The sequence below is a fragment of the Carassius auratus genome, unplaced genomic scaffold (genome assembly GCF_003368295.1).
Source record: "Carassius auratus strain Wakin unplaced genomic scaffold, ASM336829v1 scaf_tig00215941, whole genome shotgun sequence".
Lineage (NCBI taxonomy): Eukaryota > Metazoa > Chordata > Actinopteri > Cypriniformes > Cyprinidae > Carassius > Carassius auratus.
The window spans coordinates 79,114-103,846 of NW_020528321.1; the positions used below are offsets into that span (position 1 = coordinate 79,114).

The 24,733-nt window shown below is 35.2% G+C and overlaps 1 protein-coding gene and 1 long non-coding RNA gene across 2 annotated transcripts in view; both read left to right on the forward strand.

The window, feature by feature from the left end:
• Positions 1–362: 362 nt before the first annotated feature.
• Positions 363–24,733, forward strand: part of LOC113096470 (interferon-induced GTP-binding protein Mx1-like) — a 52,972-nt gene continuing 28,601 nt past the window's right edge. Inside the window, exons 1-2 of the mRNA XM_026261874.1 lie at positions 363–535; positions 978–1,189. Coding sequence (XP_026117659.1) covers positions 486–535; positions 978–1,189 — 262 coding nt within the window. The 5' untranslated portion in view covers positions 363–485. The remainder of the gene's footprint in view (positions 536–977; positions 1,190–24,733) is intronic.
• LOC113096471 (uncharacterized) lies at positions 1,607–19,210 on the forward strand. Its single transcript, XR_003288514.1, has 3 exons — positions 1,607–3,423; positions 3,541–3,607; positions 19,126–19,210. It is a non-coding gene; the product is annotated as an uncharacterized LOC113096471 (long non-coding RNA).

A 24,733-nucleotide genomic window follows, 5' to 3' on the forward strand; every position in this document is an offset into this window, starting at 1 on the left:
TCAGGTGGAGAGATGGTGGTTGCAGGGGAAATAGAAAGGGGAAGACTAAGTAGATGTTAAACCCCACGAAGGGGAAATGAGTAGATACTCAAGTAGCATGAAAGCCTGACCTGCTGCTGCTGCTGCTGAGAATGACCTGCCATTTAAGCAAGATGTATCCTAAAAGACTTACATGGCAAGGAAGAAGATGCCTCTCACATGGTGAGATTACAGGTAATAAATCATCATTCGGTTTCTTAAAAAACTATAAACTTTTGTTAATAAATGATGAAAGATGTGTGAAAGATGACATATAAACCTATGGGTATATAAACCCTGAACTTTGCTACTTTTCAACAGAAGCATAAGGTAAAGAGACAGAACTTCTTTTTCTTCTTTTTTTCTTTTTAAACATTACCATGCTTACTACTGTTTAAGTGAAAGTAAAGTATAAAGAACTCGCTGAATAAACGTGTTTCTATCAAATTACATCTCTGTGATAGATTATGGATTCTCAAGACAAATTTACAGACTACAATTGCCAAGGAGCTGAGAGGTACAGTATACAGTAATGCCTAAAAAAATGGCTGTTTAATTGATTACTTAAAGTGTTTTATCACCTTCATTTCCACCATTGCATGCTATTTATCAATACTTTACCTGAGATGTGGTGGTGAAATGTTTTGGTTCTAAAAACAACCGTGCAAGTATCAAATCTGTTCTTGTATTTTTATTATATATATATTTTATAACAATGTTGGAAGTGCTCAAATAAATACCCATATGCAATACAGCTATACAAAATACTAAAATATTTACAACACAAGTATATACATTGCCTCATAATTAAGTATTATAATTCAGATAATAACACTATAGTAAAATATTTTGTATTGTTTTCTAACACTGCAGAATCACCAGCAATTGACCTAAATAATCTCTTCCTCTGTTTGCCCCATCCCTCTCTCTCTCTTTCTTTTGACAATTGAAATATAAAGCTCATCTCTCTCATTTTCTCAAACTAATGGAGCAATCCACAATCACTTCACTGAGTCTGTTCAGCCTTTGATTGAGTTGATTGACTCTCTAAGGTCGATCGGCATTGATAAGCATATCGATCTACCATCAATTGCAGTAGTGGGAGATCAGAGTTCTGGAAAGAGTTCTGTTTTGGAGGCACTTTCCGGAGTGGCTCTGCCTCGAGGAAGTGGTAAGATTTTGAAATTCCTTTTATTTCAGCACCTTGTGACTAAATTAAACTACACTGAAGAAAAATAAGAATAAAAATCATTCAATTAAAAAAAGATAGGGTAATAAATCACATCTATATTTTAACATTTATATCCAATAAATAAATTGAATTAAATAAATAAATACATTTCCCTAAACAATAGTTTCTGTCTATGGGATTTTTTTCTTAAACCTGCCACAAAGTGTATATTTCTTGTTGAAGAAAGTCAATGAATTTAAATTTTATTTTTTGATCTAAACGAAAATATATAGATTTGGCTTAAGTTCACCATTATGGTGATCAGTGTTTTCTGTAGTTGGGCTCTTGACCGTTGACTTTTTGATTTTAGTTTTTTGTTGACTACTGTAACTGTGTTTGTAAAGCACTTTTTTTTTTTGGAAAGAAAAGCTAGGAAAGACTGTGATTTATGTTGTTAAGGTTGATTATTGAAGACAGTGTTATCTTTTGCTTAGTTCCTTTTTTTTCAAGTTATTATTTTTGATGTTATTTTATTGTTTGATATGTGTGTTTCTTTGCACATCAGAGCTTTTTTGTGAGTGATGTGTTTAACAATCTTTCATAGCAGCCTGATCATCACAGCTTATTCTTTTGCAATGATAATATTGTTTAAGAATGGTTATGCCATCAGCAAAACATAATAAACAAAATAATGCATGCCTTGGCCTTTTTTATTACAACAAATGTGTGTTTAAAAATAAGTGGTCCTCAATGTCGGAATTTGTCAAACTCACGCCATTTTAAAACCAATCTACGACAACGACAGTTTTGGAAAATATATAATTATAAAATAATAGCCATATATAACATTTACCAAGTTATATATTGAAAGCACTGCCCTCTGAACCCTCTTCTCCCACCTGACTGATGCCTTTTCTCTGTGGATGTCTGACGACGACGATATCACTCATCACTGTAAGGTAAGATTAATGATAAGCACAGAGCTACTCTTTATATTAAAATATGTTTTAGTTTATAACTATTTATTGTTAATAAAACAATGTTGAAATTAAGAGCATGAACTGTTAATCAAGTTAGCTTTGGTGAAACAACCCTTACCAAAATAACTAGGAGTTCTAGTAAGTAGGCTGTCAAGGCTATTTTATTTAAAAACATCAGATGAAGTGATTATTCTGTGTTTAATACTGACGTTGATGAGTAATTAGTTAAAACAACAACAAAAAGATGATAACTGATGTTATTTTTTCCCCGCAAGTCCGCAATTTTAGCGATTCTAATTTTACCTAGCTTGTTTGGTAACGTTAGCTTGTTTACTTTAGCGTTAGCTTGTTGATAACAAGTCACCCACACCAACTGCAACTAACATTGGGATAATCATATTTGTAATGAGGCTAATAGATTTACTGTTGGGTGTTGGGTTTTGTTCAATGTGTATTCATCGTATTTTGGTTGTAAACAACTTCAAAAATATTTCAGTAAATAAGTTAAATTGTTTTGAAGAAGAATATTTTAGTCAATTTAGTCAGCTTTTTCATTGAACCAAAGAGAAATAGTGCTACAATAATAATAGCAGTAAGGTTTTCTTCTGTGTAACATTACATATGTCCTTTATAAGTAAAATTTTGGCTGCATTATTTGTGTCCCCTTCAAAAATTGTTCTTAATAAATTATATGTTTATTGTCCCCCCAACTGTCAGATGAAATGTATGCCCCTGGCTGTTAATGTAATCCATTAATCTAATCTGAATGCTAACGTTACTGAAATAGTTATTTGTGCATCCCTAAGACATGCAACAGCTTCTGTAACTGTATGATGTAACTGTAACTTTAATGTTGTCATTTTACTTAGTTTTTGATTTTATAGATCACTATGAGTTATAAATAATGTTCATAAGGTTTCAGTTATTTAATGTTTCAGCTTCATATGTTTTCACAGAATGTTTCTTTTATTATGCAAGATGATTTTATGAATAAAACAATTAATCACAATAAAATGACTTGCTTTTCTGGACCTTTGTAGAAAATGGCAAGAAAATGGTTGATGCTGCCAAAGAAGATGACTCTTTAGGGCGTCTTGTGAAAGATGACCACGTGAACCCCAACAGCAAAGTGAAAATAATCACAATAGACAAAAAGCCCCATTTGTGTTTATTTGCTAAAAAGGACATTAGTCCTGGGGAAGAAATCAGTTATACTGTAACTATGGGGATTCTGAATGGCCATGGAGACACCAGGTATAGATAACTCCTATTTCGTAAATGTTATTTTGCTCTAAACAATTACTCAAACATAAGCCTTAATCATGTTGAGAGTTTGTGATACTTTATTATATTTTGTTGTTATCTACACAGGTAACTTCAGAGATGGAAGGACCTAACCTCACTCGTCTGTGGAGATGGCAGTAAAACATCACAGATGGTAAGTGTGAATAATGGTATTAATAAGGATAAAGGAATCCTGCTCTCTTGCCCTCTAATTGTCTCAGGCAATTCAGCAGTGACTGCGCACGCTCGCTCGTAAGCTGCGCGAACATGGCGACCGAGTCTATTTCCATACCGAGAAAAGAGATCCTCTGCACAGGGGAGAGCTTGCTCTTTTCCCAGTTGAAGACCTGAAGACCCAGTCGGGCGAGGTGTCTGACCACCAGACCCCTGTGCTCGCCCAACTGCTCTCAAGAGTGAGCTAGGATCAGCCAGTCATCGAGGTAGTTGAGGATACAGACACTTTGTGCACTATATGGGGTGTCAGCCATTTTGTAGTGCTGTCCGAATTCTGAGTGAACTACTTCATACCCTACATTTGTCCACTACTTTTTACCCACAATTCATTTTAATTTCGAGTGTACAACCGATGTACACTCGCTGAAGCACTATTTCCCACAATCCAATGCGGAGTAGCGTCGAGCTGATGGCGAGAGCGGGAGCGAGCAAGTTTGAATGAGAGATGAAGTTTACATCTTTATTATTTCAGTTTTAACATTTTTCCTACATTATTTATATTAAAATATGTTATGTAGGCCGTAGCGAAGAGCTACCAGATACTGTCAGGGCTGTCAGTTTGAATCGCAGCGAACCAGGTGTGTCGATCAGAACACCACAGAGGGAGGTATCAGTTTGAACAGGTTTATTTTCACAGATATAGTATGATCAACTCAGAGGGGGAGTCAGCCTTTACATGCACATCAGACTGTGTCCACTAACAAGATTTGGACCAAAAGCTTGAGGACTGCAGTAAACACCCAGTGGATAAGGTTTGACAGCGATGAGCTCTGAGGCTACTGCAGATGAACAGACACAAGTTGCTGAGAATGACTGGAGGCATGAGCCAGTTAGAGGCGAAACTTAAGCACAGTCTTTAAAGAATCTGGTCTCCTTGTGAAAGCTTGGTGCTTATCAGATGAAGCATGAAATGTATGATTGCGATGAAGGTGTGGTTTCTCTGAAAGAAATAAAGCAATATATATATATATATAAATGGAACCACTATTACAAGTATTATACATACACAACTATAGGCTGCTCCCCATTACAGTAACAATGATTAATGAACACTTTGTAAGACAGTGCATCCATGGTCATTATTTATCCACATGACTCATAACATTATAACATTATAATGCTGAACTTTGTAAATAAACATAAGTGCAAGAATAACTGTAGATAATAGCATTATCACACACTATCAGACAGCTAATAACTGCGTCATCGTCGACAAGCAATCAAGTAACGGTTATTTGTACTCACTCGTATAGGACACACACATCACAGGATACATTCAAACTAAGACATATGTGGATGATGATGCACATCTCCAGCACTCATTTATGCAAAAAAACCGATCACTAGCAGCAGCTGAGGCGGTCTGCCGATCTCCGAGTCATGAACAGTGTCTCTTCCGGCTATGCGCGATGAGCGCGCTTCATAATAAAAGTTCCCATTCTGACTAGCGCAACAGCGCTCTGACACTTTCTCTATCGCCTTTTGCACATAGGCAATAACTCAGTTTAATATTTGACTAATTTACAGAGGTGGCATCGTTGTTAACTTACAAAAGTGATGATAATTTGGTGGATAATTTAATTTTTTTCATTAATAACAGGTAGTGTATTCTGATGTAATATTAACGCTCTACAACCATCTTATCAGAGCTAAAAACGCTGCTTGAGCGAGTGTCAAGATCCTAAAAATAATAAATACATAATTATGAACGTGTTTGTGTGTTTATTTTTGTTCTCAGTACGTTATTTTAATAGCATTTAATGATTATGAAAATAAAAGCAATACAAAAAAATTATAATAATTATATACCATCAATGAAACCACAAAGCTGACGCGGAGGTACAGGTCCTTCTCAAAAAAATAGATTATTGTGATAAAAGTTCTTTTTTTTTATAATGTAATGATAAAAATTAAACTTTCATATATTTTAGATTCATTGCACACCAACTGAAATATTTCAGGTATTTTATTGTTTTAATACTGATGATTTTGGCATACAGCTCATGAAAACCCAAAATTCCTATCTCAAAAAATGTGCATATTTCATCCGACCAATAAAAGAAAAGTGTTTTTAATACAAAAAAAGTCAACCTTCAAATAATTATGTTCAGTTATGCACTCAATACTTGGTCGGGAATCCTTTTGCAGAAATGACTGCTTCAATGTGGCGTGGCATGGAGGCAATCAGCCTGTGGCACTGCTGAGGTGTTATGGAGTCCCAGGATGCTTCGATAGCGGCCTTAAGCTCATACAGAGCATTGGGTCTTGCGTCTCTCAACTTTCCCTTCACAATATCCCACAGATTCTCTATGGGTTTCAGGTCAGGAGAGTTGGCAGGCCAATTGAGCACAATAATACCATGGTCAGTAAACCATTTACCAGTGGTTTTGGCACTGTGAGCAGGTACCAGGTCGTGCTGAAAAACGAAATCTTCATCTCCATAAAGCTTTTCAGCAGATGGAAGCATGAAGTGCTCCAAAATCTCCTGATAACTAGCTGCATTGACCCTGCCCTTGATAAAACACAGTGGACCAACACCAGCAGCTGACATGGCACCCCAGACCATCACTGACTGTGGGTAATTGATACTGGACTTCAGGCATTTTAGCATTTCCTTCTCCCCAGTCTTCCTCCAGACTCTGGCACCTTGATTTCCGTATGACATGCAAAATTAGCTTTCATCCGAAAAAGTACTTTGAACCACTGAGCAACAGTCCAGTGCTGCTTCTCTGTAGCCCATTTCCTGCACACGCCTGTGCACGGTGGCTCTGGATGTTTCTACTCCAGACTCAGTCCACTGCTTCCGCAGGTCCCCCAAGGTCTGGAAACGGTCTTTCTCCACAATCTTCCTCAGGGTCCGGTCACCTCTTCTCGTTGTGCAGCGTTTTTTGCCACACTTTTTCCTTCCCACAGACTTCCCACTGAGGTGCACAGCAAAATCCCCAGTGTTAATTTAACACTCCCCAGTGTTAATTTAACACTCTGAGTGTGGACTCATATAAACACTGAAGCAGTGTTAAAAGTAACACTGAAGCAGAGTTGAAGTTAATGAGATAATTAAGAAGTTATTTGAGTTATGATTAAGCATTATTGAAGACACCTGATGTTAACAAGCAGAATCACAAACGAGAAAAATCACAATTTGTGTGTCACCATTATAGTGGTCAGTGTTTGCTTTAGTTGGGATCTTGGCTTGTAACTTTTTACTTTTAAAGTTTGTTTGTCAAACCAAGAGCATAAATCATCATGTGTTGATGATTATGTTTTAATGTAATTGTTGTTTGACATGAATCACTGAACTCATTTACAGTCTTTTCTCAAAGTAAAACTTCCATTATTGATTGTCACAGATTTGATTCCACAATGAAAACATCTGTATTTTCTATACATTTTGTAGTTATCTCTCTCAAGTGATTCTGATTTTTTCACAACGGTGACAAATAACATATTCAGATAAACAGACCAACTCTGAACATCACAAAACTAGATACAAAAAAATAAACATAAAAACAGCAAAAATAAAATATAGTTAGAATAAAAAGTTAAAAAGACAGTTCAGCTCATAATTTATTCATGCCGCAATGCATGATGGGAGCCATGGATGAGTTTTTATTGGCTACAACATGCTTTGATGGTCACCGTTGTTGTGATGCCCACGCTGATTCCTGATGTCTGTGTGTCCAAACAAAAGATTGCTTTTTTTGTACGTAGAACTGACTATTAAAAACATGTCATACTATGTCAGAAATGCTGGGTTGCTTACTTTTCTTTTTCACTTAATTTATGTATGCAGTAAAGAAACTTAAACTCAGGCATTCAGGTCACTCTATAACAAATAGCTCAAATCACAATCAATGGCACACATGATTGCCTTTGCTGTGGTCTGTCTGTATGATATAATTCAGTCACCACAGCCACATAAAATCTAAAGATAATAACTGAAGGGTCAAGATCCCAACTAAAGCAAACATTGACCACTATAATGGGGACACACAAATTGTGATTTTCTCATTTGGTGATTCTGCTTGTTAACATCAGGTGTCTTCAATAATGCTCAATCATAACTCAATTAACTTCTTAATTATCTCATTAACTTCAACTCTGCTTCAGTGTTACTTTTAACACTGTTTAGTGTTTATATGAGTCCACACTCAAGAGTGTTAAATTAACACTGGGGATTTTGCTGTGTGCCTTGATACAGCACTCTGGGAACAGCTTATTCGTTCAGAAATTTCTTTCTGTGTCTTACCCTCTCGCTTGAGGGTGTCAATGATGGCCTTGTGGACAGCAGTCAGGTCGGCAGTCTTACCCATGATTGCGGTTTTGAGTAATGAACCAGGCTGGGAGTTTTTAAAAGCCTCAGGAATCTTTTGCAGGTGTTTAGAGTTAATTAGTTGATTCAGATGATTAGGTTAATAGCTCGTTTAGAGAACCTTTTCATGATATACAAATTTTTTGAGATAGGAATCTTGGGTTTTCATGAGCTGTATGCCAAAATCATCAGTATTAAAACAATAAAAGACCTGAAATATTTCAGTTGGTGTGCAATGAATCTAAAATATATGAAAGTTTAATTTTTATCATTACATTATGCAAAATAATGAACTTTTATCACAATATGCTAATTTTTTGAGAAGGACCTGTATGTATAACTGCAATATAAAGTAATTTTGAGTATAATTGCTATTAGTATTAGTTTTTAAAATTAGGAACATGTAATATAAAAGTACAAATGGCAATGTTTTTGCAACAGCTCCAAGTCTCACGTGCAGTGGGCTATACATCACTGTCCAAATCCGTTTACTAATTTATTTGTTCACTCCTTCCTGATGTAGTGAACTCAACTGCCATACACTATATAGGGATTAGTGAATGAGTGAGCAATTTCAGACACAGCATAGATACCCCGAGAGATTGTCTGGAGGAGTTGTGTTCTTTCCATTCCCAAAGCCGAAAACACAACGTGAGCGGTGCCTACAATGGATAAAAGAGTGTGGACAGCCCCACTCCCAGTTAAATGCGTTGAACATTACGAAGCATAAATACGTCTGCCCACAATATGAGAGCAAAACCCTGGTGAACTAAATTAAGAAGAATTAGAGAAGTAGCATTAGTTATTAATGTTATTAGTTATGTTATTAGTATTAGCTGTTTTCAGAATCAGAATGTTTTATATCCATTGTTGAACATAATTCACAACCAGGAAATATCTTTGGCTTAGTTAAAGGTGCATAACAGATAATAAAATAAAATGGATATCTGAATGCCTTATATTTTATTTTATGTATTTAATTTTATTATTTTATCTGTTATGCAACTTTTAAGCCAAAGATATTTTCTATTTGATAATTCTGTTCATCAACAATGGTTCTCAAAACAACAGAGAATTGTTAGTTAGCTTTGAATGGCTTTGACACACATGTAGGTTTAGCTAGCTAACATACCCTTGTATTTGAACAAAATCGCTACGTAGACTAACCATGTTCCGTACAAAACAATGTTCCGTACAGGGGGCGTTTTAGCGCTGATTGCAGAATAAATAATTACAGTTTGTACATAAACTATATACCTGTGTCATCCTTATGTTTCTCTCTTTCACCTCCGATCTAAACAGAGACCCATCCGCTGTTTGTTTCAGTAATATTTGAATAATTTGCTCGTTGCGCTCACCGCGCTTGAAAATGGACGTTGGGGAAGATTACTTCAAACTTTCAGCTTGGGAGGGATGACACTAGTTGAAAATATACATTTCTATTCCACTTATGTTTCCCACAGTAATACAGCCTTTATTAAATTAATATTATGTTATCACAAATTGTTAAATATATTACCTTTTGCTGAAAAAATGCTTTGAAAAGGGAATGTTTAAGCATCGATTGTGGGTGATGACCACTAAGCGTCACCCTCACCTGACACAGGCAGCAGAGATCTCTTACTTTTATGAAGTCTTCACATTGGTTAACCTTTTTTTATTATTATTATTCGGAGCAAATTATTTGCCCTTCTCGTCTTCTGCATCTTCAGAAAGATATGGAAATGATTTCACTAACTTTTCACATGGTTAATGCTTAACTCACGTCATAATTAATATCATGACACAATCATGCCTAACTCACATGCGCCCTTTATTAAAGCAGCAATTAACTTGTATTTTAATCAAATAAAAAGGTACTAATCTTTGATATTCATTGAAATTGTTTTCTCGCAGTTAAAATAAATAAAGAGTTGACTTTTGATCAGTTAAATGTTATTTTCGCCGATAAAATCAAGTTATGAGCGCTGTACGAAACACCATTATGAGCCTGTACGGAACACCGTTAACCCCTATCATCTTCCGTACACTGGCGGAGGTGGTACTTTTCCACAGTTTTCTCAAAAACTATTGGTCCTAAAGACATCAATCAAAGTGTAGACTGTATAATAGGTATTCCCCCGGAGAATGAGCACACAAGCATGCTTGTCTGTCTTTCAACACCCCTCTCCCTCCCCCAGGCAGCTGGGGGGGTTGTTCGTAGTTTTTGTTTTCCATTGTTTTATATATATACATATACATACGATCAAGTGCATCACATGATCAACTGCTAAATTCAAATGTTGAATTTAGCCAGAGACAGGCGCGCTCAGAGCTGTCATATATCACAACTTTTCAGTGTTTTCAACCACATACACAGCAAAATCCCCAGTGTTAATTTAACACTCTGAGTGTGGACACATATAAACACTGAAGCACTGTTAAAAGTAACACTGAAGCAGAGTTGAAGTTGAGATAATTAAGAAGTCAATTGAGTTATGATTGACCATTACTGAAGACACCTGATGTTAACAAGCAGAATCACCAAATGAGAAAATCACAATTTGTCACCATTATAGTTGTCAGTGTTTTCTTTAGTTGGAATCTTGGCTTGTGACTTTTTATTTTTCAAATTATTGTGTCAAGCCAAGAGCAAAAATCATTGGGTGGTGATGATTATGTTTTAATGTAATCATTGCTTGACCTTAATCACTGAACTCATTTATAGTCTCTTCTCTAAGATTATCTGTCTTTATTGATTGTAACAGCTTCGATTCCACAATGAAAGAGTTTGTATTTTCTATAAATTTTTAGGCATCTCTTACAAGCGAATCTGATTTTTTTAAATTAAAGAGTTTAAACTTTAGGCACACACAGATAACAAGAATTAGCATATGAATCTCAACAACGGTGACGAACAGCATTTTCAGATAAACAGATCTACTCTGAACATCACAAAACAAGATACAAAAAAATTTACATAATAACAGCAAAAATAAAATATAGTTAGTAGTGGTGGAAATTATGGAGTTGCTAAATATCAAAACAAGCGTATGTGCAAAGTACTGTACCTTTGCATTTTCCGAGATTGACATGCTAAATGGCAGACTAACCCGGTTTACTCTCATTCATTATGTTCATGAACGAGATAAGCTATGTATCAGTTTATTTCATTCACGAACGACATGTTTCCGTTTTTTCAGCTCGTTAACAAATGATGTGTTTCAGTTCAGTCATTTCATTCACGAACGAGATGTACTAAATCATTCAACTCGTGTAAGAGCGACATGGGTATCAGTTCAGTCATTTCGTTCACGAACAATAAGATCTTTAGATCTAGTTCAGACTCATATGAAACTCGTTCATTGAAGGGCTTATTCGTTCACTACATTGAACAAATCACATACTCTGTCACATCTCATACTCAAAGGCTATTGGCTCGAGGTTGAGTAATTCTTTGACGGGATGAAATGGTTCAGTTACCCGGTTCACCGATCTGCGCATGCGCTACTAATAGCGCCACGCTGCTGTGGATGGAGGAACTTCACTGAACGAGAAATATGAGTCAGTGGATTACGTGAACGAGAACGATTCGTTCACCTAAAAGATTCATTCAAAAATAATGATTCGTTCACGAACGACACATCACTAATAGTTAGAATAAAAAGTTAAAAAGACTGTTCGGCTCATAATTTATTCATGCCGCAATGCATGATGGGAGCCATGGATGAGTTTTTATTGGCTACAACATGCTTTTTTTGATGGTCACCATTGTTGTGATGCTCACGCTGATTCTTGATGTCTGTGTGTCTAAACTAAATCTTTTTTTTTTCTTTTATGTAGAACTAACTTTTAAAAACATGTCATATTATGCCACTAATGCTGGATCACTTTTTTTCCACCTAATTTATGTACACAGTAAAGAAACCTGAACTCTGGCATTCAGGTCACTCCATAACAATTAGTCCAAAACACAATCAACACCATAAGATTGCCTTTGCTGTAGTCTGTCTGTATGTTATAACTCAGTTACCCAAGTTAAAGTTAATAACTTAAGAGTCAAGATCCCAACTAAAGCAAACACTGACCACTATAATGGTGACACACAAATTGTGATTTTCTCAGTTTGTGATTCTGCTTGTTAACATCAGGTGTCTTCAATAATGGTCAATCATAACTCAATTAACTTCTTAATAATCTCATTAACTTCAATTCTGCTTCAGTGTTACTTTTAACACTGCTTCAGTGTTTATATGTGTCCACACTCAGAGTGTTAAATTAACACAGGGGATTTTGCTGTGTACTGTTTATTTTAGGTTTCAAACATATAAATTCACATAAGTAATAAAAAACCAATACATTTATAGTTTGTAAAATACACACTGATGTCTATGGAAGAGGTAATAATAATCCTTTCCATTATAATTCGACACATTTTATTCATATCAGATACACATTGTGTAAGTAACTTCAATGTTTACTCTATTCTATTCCCAGTTCACCAGCCACTTACTTTTAAGTATTTCGGGAGAAGTGGATGAATTCACGTGTTGTAAACAAAGAGGTTGTAAAACCAACAGATCCGATTCTCTGAACTGCGTCTGCGGCACAAACTAACACGGCGGCGTCCATCGCGCATACAGCTCAACTAACGCGATCGTTTTAAAGGTGTTTAAACAACAATATACTTCCATTTGATAATCGGAATATCATATATTTCATGCCATAGCTAACACATTTGTGAATATTCTGAATAAAAAAGGAAAAATTACATAAATGCAGATCATCATTCATTCAGCACTGTTGCTGCTGTGGTGTGTCACGTGACAAGCAATGACGCGTGACCATGGAAACGCCGCCCCCCCTTCTCACAATATAGTTCCCACATCCTTGGTACTGTGTGCGCTCTGGCTTATGCGGTGCATTCAAGAGCACTCGTAAAACTGATGTTTGTTGTGACTGCCAGTGTTATATGAAGGGCGAGCGCGGAGAGGGGAAATCTATATCGTCTATATTGTTGCTTTTTTCGATAGTAATATCTTGAAAGTTTATATCTAGATATAGATACAATAATGATATATCCTTCATCCCTAGTGTAAATCCAGGATATGTGTTGTGTTTAATGTCTTCATAATTACTGTTGATGTCATGTTGTGGGGGTTGGGTGAAGATCCAGGTTCGGGTTACTACGGTCAGATCTGGATATGTGTTGTGTTTAATGTCCTCATATTTACTCATATTTTTCAAATTTAAACTCCTTTACAAAAATTGTGAAATCTTACCTACATACCTGCTTCCCTGATAAACACAAGCAGGCCAAAACAGCCACTCAACACTTTAGTCAAGACTGCAGTCATTTTATCAAAAGCGACTTACAAGTGAGGAATACAGTAACGATTCATCATGAGAAAGGCAAATAACTCAAGAAGTGCTCATAACACAAGTTTCCCAGAGTTACTCAGAGAAGCATAAGCTTAAGAAGGGGAGGGGTTTAGGAAAGAGAGGATGGAGAATATAGAAAAGGAATTTGTTTTTTTGTTTGTTTTTTTAGGTTAAGTGCTCACAGAAGAGATGAGATTTTAGCAGCTGTTTGAATGCTGTCAGGGTTTCTAAATTCCGAATGAAGACGGGGAGATTATTCCACCAAGATGGAACAGTGAATGAAAATAGCCGCGTTTCCACTGCAGGAACTTTACCCAGGAACTAGGGATATTGGGCTGGTACTCTGTGTTTCTCCACCGCAGGAACCAGGAACTAAATAAAGTTTCGGGTAAAAAAATGCCACTTTTGTGATTTCAACCACCATTTATTTGGATAATTTTCTAAATATTACTGTTATTGTGTCATGAAATGTAATTTTAAAAGTATTTCAAGTTATTTTAAGTATTTAAGTTTAAAACTCAAATCTGTGGTTTATTTATAAAAACAGTGCCTATTTAACCCTTGTGGATTGTTCAAATTCACTACCCTTTCGAGTTGTTCTGGATGAAAACATCCACTCTATTAAACTGCTGTAAAAATGTATCCATTTTTTTTTTTGCATAAATCTTTTAATCAACCTCAGTCCTGATCAAAACTACCAAATGTTTAAAAAACAATCCAAGATTTTAACTCTTTAATTGCCAAGGTCATAAATGATGTCACTGATTTTGGGGGAAAAACACACTTTTTATAACAGTCTTGGGCATGTCAAAGATTAGTAGCAACATTGGCTTTGATACATATTTAGTTTTTGTGCAGCATTAGATTTATTTTTTTTCTCCCTAATTTGTTGTTGGTGGCTGTTTTTGCCCTATTGACTTCCATTATAATGACATTTTTTGATTGCAAAGCCATGACAACATGTAATCATGCATTCTTGATTGTTTGTGGTTTTCCCTTTTGGGAAGAGATAAAATTTGTTAATTTTACAGTTTATCACTAGGTTGGACCATTTATCCTTTAGATAGGCCTGTGCAAAAAAAAAAGGCTTAGTTTCTGGCTTGTATATGGAGTTATATGGTGTATAACAGCAAATTATAGTGTTTGTGTGTGTGAGAGATTCTTGATTGTTTGTGGTTTTTCCTGTTGGGAAGAGGTAACATTTGTTATTTTTACAGTTGATCACTAGGTGGGACCATTAACCATTTAGATAGGCCTGTGCAAAAAAGCTTAGTTTCTGGCTTGTATGGAGTTATACGGAGTATAATAGCAAATTATAGTGTGTGTGTGTGTGTGTGTGTGTGTTTGTGATAGAGAGAGAGAGAGAAAGAGAGGGTGTGAGAGAGACCTTTGTGCACTTACCTTGATGTACAGTATCTGAAAAAGTCTAAATATGCACCTCATGCTCTCAGAACTACATGGAGTAAACAATAAAAAAAGAAGTGTGTTTATGCACCTTTGGTAGTTTTGATCAGGACTGAGGTTGATTAATAGATTTATGCAAAAAGAATTGAAAAAAATATTTAGCTGATTCATTTTTACAGCAGTTTAATTTAGTGGATGTTTTCATCCACGAACATCCCGAAAGGGTAGTGAATTTGCCCAAAGTGTACCGTTGAGTTTTTGAAAAATTTCAAAAATCATTCCATTAGCTCAAACACAGAGAAAGTTGTGGCCAAAATAAGACTCAACTTTACCCCCTAGTGGACGAAAACGTCCTCAACAACCCACAAGGATTAAAAATGTGTGTGGCTAATTTCCAAGATGGTCAGCTCCACATGATCAGCGAGAGTTCAGTGCTCATGTATCCACCAAGAGCAGCCTCACCTCGGCTAGACCTTCTGATATGTGCACTGGCTTTGATGTCTCTTTAGTGGTTAAACATAAAATATAATTTGTTTTGGGCAAATCTAACAGGTTATCTTTGGTCTGTATTCAGTGTATCCAAATGTTAAAATTAAAATAAAAAGAAGCAATTTATATATTATTTTGTTTCATTGTAATGGCTGTATATATACACATTTCCCTGAACTTAGCACATTTCTGCGGCTGTTATTATGTTTAAATGAACAATGAAAGGAGGCAGTGGTATTTGGTATCCTATTTCATTTTATTGTAAATATACAGAGAGGAAAATTGCAGTAGCCAAGGTGAGCTTACTGATATTATCAAGTACACTGCTATTTGCCTAAACTTCCCGACACTTTAGACCTCGGTGGAAATGCAGAAAGCAACATGTGTGGGGGAAAACAGTTCCTGGGGAAAAAAGTTACTGATACAATTGTTCCAGGTAATTTCGGTGGAAACGCGGCAAATGCTTTGGACTGTTATTTTTTGTCTCTCTATGCCTCTCAGTTAATATAAATTGGCTTTCAAAACATTTTTGTACACATACATTTTTTTTTTTTCTTTGTCAGTAGTTGGTCAAACACAGACATCAATAATCAGAATAGGAACCTCTACAATGGTGACGAAAAAACATGCTGCAATGCATTCTGGGTACTATTGTAGTACAGAACTCATCCATGGCTCCCAGCATGCTCTGCAGGATTTTTTTATGGTCACCATTGTTGAGGTTCATATTCTGATTATTGATGTCTTTGTGTGACTGTTAGACACAGTAGAAGAACACACTGTTTGAAAAGTCATTCAGATTAACTGATTATCACAGAATCACTTTTACTATAATCAACCAAATTACACAACGCATATTTCAGAGATTAGACTCTGTACAGTTCAATAATTGATGATTATTATCACCTATACAAAGTATAACAACCTACACCTAGGTACAGGTTAACACCTGATGGCTTTTCTTCTGGGTGTTTGAGTCACAACAAATGTGTTTTAGAAACACACAGTTATAACAGCCAGAGAAAAGACTAAGACAGAAGTCAAGGGTCAAGAGCCCAACTAAAGCAAACACTGATCTCTAACATGGTTACTTCAAATAAAACAATAAATCAACATCTAAACCTTAGTTCATTCTCAATAAGATCTTCTGTAGACGTCTGACAGAAATAAAGTCAGTCTGGTTATTAATAAGTGGAGCTGGTGATGCTGTTTGTGGGGTTGTTTAATCAGATCTTGAGAGATTTCATGTATTTTATTTCAGTTGATTTAATCTAAGGCTGTGTCTGAAGTCAGTTGTAGTAGTTCTTGTGTTTCTCTTTTCTACAGTGATTCTGTTTGTTAACAGCAGCTGTTCATCACTAATGCTCAATCAGCACTTAATTAATCACTTAATTACTTGAATGCAAAGTTTTAAACTTACATGGTTTAAATCAAGGCAATCCATTTACTCAAACGGTTTGAGTAAAGTTTACTTATCGGGTTTTACAGTGCTATTTCTTTTGTCTGTTTTCTTAATTGCAGAATATTTATCATGTGCATCCAGTCCTTCGTGCTGTCTTTGCTGTAAACTGGTTTAAAGGGACAGAAGTGAGAGACTTATTTACCCTCATTTGATAAAACTGTTTTGAAAAAAATTATTTTACATTTAGAAATTTCTAGAATATCTGTTTCGGACTTTTTTGTTAGAGTAAAAACTTTTCCAAAATAAAAAAGTAAGTAAGTGAAATTTGCACTTATTTTTCACAAAATCTTGAAGTGTTCCTGTAGCTCAGTGGTAGAACATTGCAATTAGCAAGCGTAAGGTTGGGGGGTTCGATTCCCCGGGAACACATGATAGGTGTAAATTGTTAGCCTGAATGCACTGTAAGTCGCTTTGGATAAAAGTGTCTGCTAAATGCATTAACTGAATATTATTTAATTAAAATTTACTCAATAAAATGTACTTATTCATTTTTTTTTTTTTACTTAGTTAAGTAGATTTACTTAATTTCCAAATGTGTTAAATTTACTTGAAAAATGCTTGTGCAAAAACTTGCCAAATAAAAATTAAGTAAATTTACTTATTACTTTTTTCAGTGTAGTGCAAACCTGCATGACCGAGCTGTTTTTGCAATGTGGTCTTTGAATGTGGTCACATCCCCACCCACGTTTTTCAAGATGGCAGTTATCTTTTGTCCTATTTAGTGTTTGTTTGTTTTAACTAGTTTTAATCAGTTTTTTAATGGATTTTAACATGTTCTCAAACTATTTTTAGCCTTAAAAAATGTTTGGTGCAACCCAATTGAAAAGTTGTGGTTTGCGCCACAACTTATTAACAATTTTTAACAGGAGAACTATTCCATGTGCTTTGTTAAAACAGTTTGGCCCTTTAACTACAAACCATCTGCTGCTGTGCTAGGCGTTTGTCTGGATCTCTGTGTTCATCGTTTTTGGTGTAAAGCTGTATCACTCTGAATATACCAGTTACAGCCTGGGTCTATATTAATTACAGCTTGGCCTCCTGCTTTAGCCTGGCTTCCATTTCATCAGCTACCAGCTGCAGCCTGGGTCTTCACTAGCTATCAGCTATAACCCTGGATCTCTACTAGCTACACTTCGAATACCCTGCTCCGTTTCTTCAAACTATACCCCGGCTACCCTGCTCTGTGGTGTGCCAATTCTATCATGGCAATTATGACTCTTGCCTTGCTGTTTTTGCTCTGTCTGCCTAAAATCTCAGAGTATGAAGTGCACCAGGAGGTCCCAGTGAGTAACTATAACGTTTCTTCAAATGCATTTTATATGTTATCACAGTCAAAGATTACTGGCTATGCACAGGATCTAGTTGGCAGTCGGGGGTGCTGAATGTATGACCGGAGCCTGTTTTCATAACATGGAGACTTGAAGCATCTTTTAAGTCTTCTCCTTTTATTTTATCTATTTTTATCTATCTATTATTCCATCAAAAAACTATTGGCCCAAAATCACAATGAGTGGGGACTTTAAAAATTGCAGAAAGCACTGTATGTTGAAATGTATAATTACACTTATGTTGCTGATGTCAGGAAATGTGCAACCTAACCCAGGTCCTGTGACAGATATGACATCTCTGCAAACCCCTGCTGATTTTTTAAAGAGGTCAGGTATTGGTTTTGTGCACATTAATGTAAGAAGTCTATTACCAAAAATTGATAAGGTCAGAATTTGGGCCAAAAATTTTGAGCCACACAAAGTCAACATGTTGTTATTTCTTGCTCTGAAACTGTCATAACATAAAATAAAAGTTGATTGATCTTTGAAAAGGTGTACCTGCGTTTTTATGCCATTATCATTATATTAGTGAAACTGGTCTTAGAACGACGATATTATCGTTTATCGCGATAATTTCTTGGACAATTTATCGTCCAGCAAAATTTGTTATCGTGACAGGCCTAATCACAATGGTTTTTACTGCACAGTGTTGTGGCATATTTACCAAACAGTAAGTGACGTCAGCAGCAGCTATTATTTAATTGCAAAATTGAGTAAATACAGACAGTACTGTGTTTAAAATTTAATTTTTGTTTACCTGTTGTATAATAATGTCACGTTTGCAGTCATGTGGATATTTGGGAATATTTGCATTCTTGCTCATTATCATCATTAAATACAAGACCTCACACAAGGTATGTTTTTGTATCGATATCAATCCTATATCTGTGTCTGTAGTTGTTCTTTATGCGAGTAAGTACTTAATCCCCACTTTTAGAAGGGTGCATTATTGAGAACGACAGTAATTAGGGAACCACTGGGCTGGACTAAAGATAATTATTAGAATCTTGGTTGGAAGAATAGAAAGATGAAATCTAGTCATCATTGTGTTTATCCTAGGAATCTGTTTTTCTCTTTTGTAGTCATTCCTGAAAATCCTGCTGAAAAGAAGGAGGCCAGAAGGAAACAACAACAGCAATGGTCTCCAACTGAAATCACAGCAGTAATGGGACACTTTAAAAATAACTTTTCACAGGGAAGTCGTTCCACTAAAATTGATTACCAGCAGTGCAAGAATGCTGAGCATCCTGCATTGGCTAATCACTCTTTACAAAATTTCGGAGAATTAGGAATAGGGGTGTGACAGAGAAGAGAAAGAGACAGGCACAAAACATTTAACGTTTTGATGGCGTTAATTTTATTTATTTTATTTATATTAGGGGTGGGCGATATGGAAAAAATTTCTTATCTGTCTTATTATTTCTTATCTTATCTGTTATCTGTCCCAACTTTTTTGGAATGTAAAGCTCTCATGAAATCCAAAATGACAATGACATTTCAAAATGTCTCACTTTCAACATTTGATATGTTATATATATATTCTATTGTGAATAAAATATAAGTTTATGATAATTGTAAAGTATTAAATTCAAAAAAAAATTTTTTACTTACAATTTGTACAGTGTCCCAACTTTTTTGGAATCGGGTTTGTAGAATTATCACGATTAATGATTTTTTTTTGTTATGTTGGTTTTACTATTTTGCAAGTTGTCTGAGCATTACAGCCAAACTAATTTCCTTATTATAAAGACAAAGTCTTTCAAGGTAAAAATAAAAAAAGAATGGCAAATGTTTAGGGCTAAGAGAGATACACATCACAACTACACATAATGTGCAAATAAAACAAGAATTGCTGTATTTTCAGGTACAGTAGGTGTATTTAGCAGAGCATTCAAGAAATTGAACGAACATATATAAAAATAAAACACTAAAACTGATTCCTAAAGCAACTGTATTAAATTTCTTCAGTCAAGAGCAGTAAATTATTTTTCTGTTTGTTTTGTTGTTTTATTAACGTTAAAGGAATACTTCACCCAAATTGTTAAGTGATATGATATAATATGCTTTGTTAATTTGAAGTTTTAAGCATTTTGGTTATTTTTTATTTTTGTATTTGAAAAAGTACACATTAAACTTTCCTTCTTGTTCTGTGTACTGTTTTATGTTTTCACATTTTATATATATATAAGTTTTGTCCGTTTAAAATCAAATTACATTATTTTGATGTATTATTATTTTAATGAATGTCATTGAATTGCACCAGTCGCAGTGACTCAGAGTACCTGGATAAGCCTTGTGTTACCAGTTTCAGCAGACCTGAGAATGTTGCCTTCACTTTGTTAAACCGTTTGTCCTCATAGATCACTTTTGTCCTCATAATAGACAATGTTTTCACGTTTGTGTTTGTGTTAAACTGTTTGTCCTCCTAGATCACTTTTGTCCTCATAATACACAATGTTTTCATGTTTTTGTTTGTGTTAAACCGTTTGTCCTCATAGATCACTTTTGTCCTCATAATACAGTTTTCACGTTTGTGTTTGCCTTTTTAAGGTTTAATTTAAAGGTTTTCCTGGAAGTGCATATAAAAAATATATGGCTTGGTTGTCCAAGGATAAGACATTGGAAGACATAAAGCTTGCACATTCACACTTAGTGAAGAAGATGAACAGAAAAATAAATACTCTTGATTCTGATTGAGCTAATTGCGGTATTTAAAAAAAGAGTTATGTGTATGCTTGGTTAAAGAGATGAGTTTGTAGACTTAAACTGATCAAGTGTGTCTAAATTCTGAACAAGGCTGTGGTGGCTTTCAATGTTTAGGAGCAAAGTCAGAAAACTGTTTACTGCCTTTTAAAGGATTTTGATATTCAGGGCATTATTAACAGACCAGAACTTAGTCTCATAAGGGTTCAAAAATACATTGTTTTAATTATTTATTTAACCAGGAAAGAGGACTCTCTGAGATTAAAATCTCTTTTACAGGAGTGTCCTGGCAAAGATAGGCAGCTGAGTTTACATAGACAATTTTACATCGAAGTTACAACACACAAACATAAACAAACATCATTTCATAGATTTAAAAACATGCATCTGATTAGAAACATTTACACACCATTAAATTACTCTGATGATTGTTTAAGAAATATTTGAAGTGACCACAAGATACTAAATTTTTTAACTTCATCTCAGTCTGGAGAAGATTCCAATCTGAGGCCGCAGCATATTTAAAAGCGTTTTTTCCCAACTTGGTTATAGCAAATGGCACACACAGGTTGTGGATCGATTTAGAGCGTAGTGAATAATGACCGGGCAATTTCTGTTTAATGAGACTGCAAAGATAAGAGGGCAAATAACCCAATATAGCTTTGTAAATGAAGAGATACCAATACTTTTGCCTTCTGATATTCAAAGGCGACCAACCAACCATTTTGTATAGGTCACAATGGTGTGTTGAAAATCTACAGCCAGTTATAAATCTAAGAGCACCATGGTACAGAGCATCCAAAGAAACAAGAAGATAAGAGGGTGCATGCTTGATACAATACATCCCCGTAGTCAAGAACTGTTAAAAAGGTAGCAGACACTAGTTTCTTCCTCGCATTAAATGAAAAACATGACTTGTTTCTAAAATAAAATCCTAATTTTTTCTTATGTTTTTGCCTCAGATGTTTCATATGTGAACCAAAGCGTAATGTATTGTCGATAATAATACCAAGGTATTTGTACTCCGATACTGATGTAATCAGACTACCCTGAAAAGTCAGAAGAAAAATTGAATTTTCAGCAGAAATTTTGGAGTTTGAAAATAACATACATTTAGTTTTTTTCTCATTTAAGACCAGCTTCAAGGCACAAAACCTTTTTTGGATTATATCGAAAGCAGACTGTAAAAAGGCTACAGATTGTTGCTTAGAGGGAGCTGAACAATATATAATAGTGTCATCAGCGTAAAAATGGAACCTTGTATTTTCAATATTAAAATCTAAACAATTTATATATATATGCTGAACAATAGTGGTCGAGCACAGATCCTTGAGGGACTCCCCTAACGACCTCTAATCGATCTGACCGAATACCTTCCATCTGGACACATTGGGATCTTCCCCTTAAATAAGAACTAAACCACAAGATAACATTTTCTGATAGTCCTACTGATCGAAGCCTTTTTAGTAACATGTCATGCTCCACAGTGCCGAAGGCCTTTGATAAGTCGACAAAAAGACATTCACAGTGTTTCTTGTCATCTAAGGGCTCCACTATATCATTCAAAACTTTTAAAACGGCTGTAGACATACTGTATCCTTTACGGAAACCGGATTGGTTAGTAGACAGAATATTATGAGTATTTAAATACTTGTCAATTGCGTTTTAAGTTTTAAGCCATTTGTCCTCAGGTCAGCAGTGTCATTTTAATACTCAATGCCTTAATTTTATGTATCTTTAGATATGTCCTATTAATACACGTGTGTCACTTTAATACACGATAATGGCATGTGTGTGTATTATAGCTACTGTCCTCATAATAAAGGTTTCTATTATAGGCGGGGCTTGCATGTAATTATGTCATGTCCTTATAATTGTGTATTTTGTCAGGTTGTTACAATATCACTTGTGTAAATAAATTCTGAAGTGAAAATCTGGGTTGTGTGGCTAAAACTTTTTTGTTTTTTTTTGTTTTTTTGATGTGCACCACAACACTGTAGACAAAGTAGAAAGGGATGTCCCCCTAATACAGCAAAAAACTGGTTTGGGCCGAAGTGTCCTTGTAATACACACAAACCCGTATGTGTGTGTGTTTGTGCATAGGTGTGTGTGTGTGTGTGTGTGTTGGTCTTTGTGATTTATGAGGACATTTCATATGAATACATGCCACATTATAAGGACATTTTGAATTACAAGGACATGGCCCCGTCCTCATAATTCAGGCAATGTAGAAGTGCTGCAACAGCTAGGGGGAGCTGAAATCCAAATTTTCTCCACAAGTCTTTATAATACACATAAACCAGTATTTGTGTATGACGTGTGTATCGAAGTGCGCCTCTGGATGCCAGACTTGGTATTGCGCCTCCTCATTAATTATTCATGCATGTGTATGAAATCGCGGCTTCTGATTAGCTGACCGCCAGAAGTCCTCATAATGTCGGATTTTGTCAAACTCATGCAATGTTAACACAGATCTACGACGACGACGGTATTGGAAAATATATAATCTAAGTATAAAATAATAGCCATATATTACATTTACTAAGTTATATATAAAAAGCACAGCACACTGAACCCTCTTCTCCCACCTGACCGATGCCTTTTCTCCGTCGATGTCTGACGATGATGATATCACCCATCACTATAAGGTAAGACTAATGATAAGGACAAAGCTAATATTAATGTCAAAATCTGTTTTAGCTTATAATGATTAATTGTTAATAAAACGATGGTAAAGTTAAGAGCATGAACTGTTTATCAAGTTAGCTTTGGTGAAACATCCCTTGGAAAATAACTATGGTTGAGAGGAGTTCCAGTAAGTTAGTAGGCTGTCATGGCTATTTTATTCAAAACATCAGATGAAGTGATTATTTTGTGTTTAATACTCACCATGCTGAGTAATAAGTTATAACAACAACTAAAAGATGCTAGTGGTTATAATTTTACCTAACATTAGCTTGTTTGTTAGCTTGTTTACAGTAACGCTTGTTGGAATCAAGTCACCCACACCAACTATTAGATAATCATATCTGTAATAAGGCTAATAGATTTACTGTTGTGTGTTGGGTTTTGCTCAATGTGTAGTCATCGTATTTTTGTGACTTGGTTGTAAACAACTTCAAAAAAAATTCAGTAAATAAGTTAAATGATTTTGCAGAAGAATGTTTTGGTCAATTTAGTCAGTTTTTTTTCATTGAACCAAAGATAAATAGTGACCATATGACTCTCCGTGCTATACTGATAATAGGAGTAAGGTTTTCTTTTGTGTAACATTACATATATCCTTTAAGTAAAATTTTGGCTGTATTACTTGTGTCCTCTTAAAAAATTGCTCTTAATAAATGATATGTTTATTGTCCCCCCAACTGTCAGATTAAATGTATGCCCCTGGCTGTTAATGTAATCCATTAATCTAATCTGAATGCTAACGTTACTGAAATACCTATTTGTGCATCCCTAAGAAATGCAACAGCTTCTGTAATTTCTTCTTAGTTTGAGCTTATATATCACTATGAGTTATAAATAATGTTCTTAAGGTTTCAGTTCTTTAATGTTTCAGCTTCATATATAACCCTCCCTGTTTTCTCAGAATGTTTCTTTCATTATGTAAGATGATTTTATGAATAAAACAATAACTCACAAAAAAATGACTTGCTTTTTTGGACCTTTGTAGAAAATGGCAGGAATAAGGCCCAGGAGACGTAAAAAAATAAAATAAAACCCAGAAGAGGAGGCAGTATATTATGCATCAATGTGTAAAGACAAGGGTGGATTTGAAGCAAAATATATTCATTCATTCAAAGGTAAGTAACACCTATGTTTAAGTCAGGGATTTCCAACCATGCTCTAAATCTTTAGTTAAAACTTTTCTGTGACTAATCAGACTAATTCTTTGTTAGGTTCAGAGGTGGGCACAAATACATCAAAAACTATTTTGTTACAAACTACAAATACTGGCTCATGAAATGTAACAAAATAAAATACAAA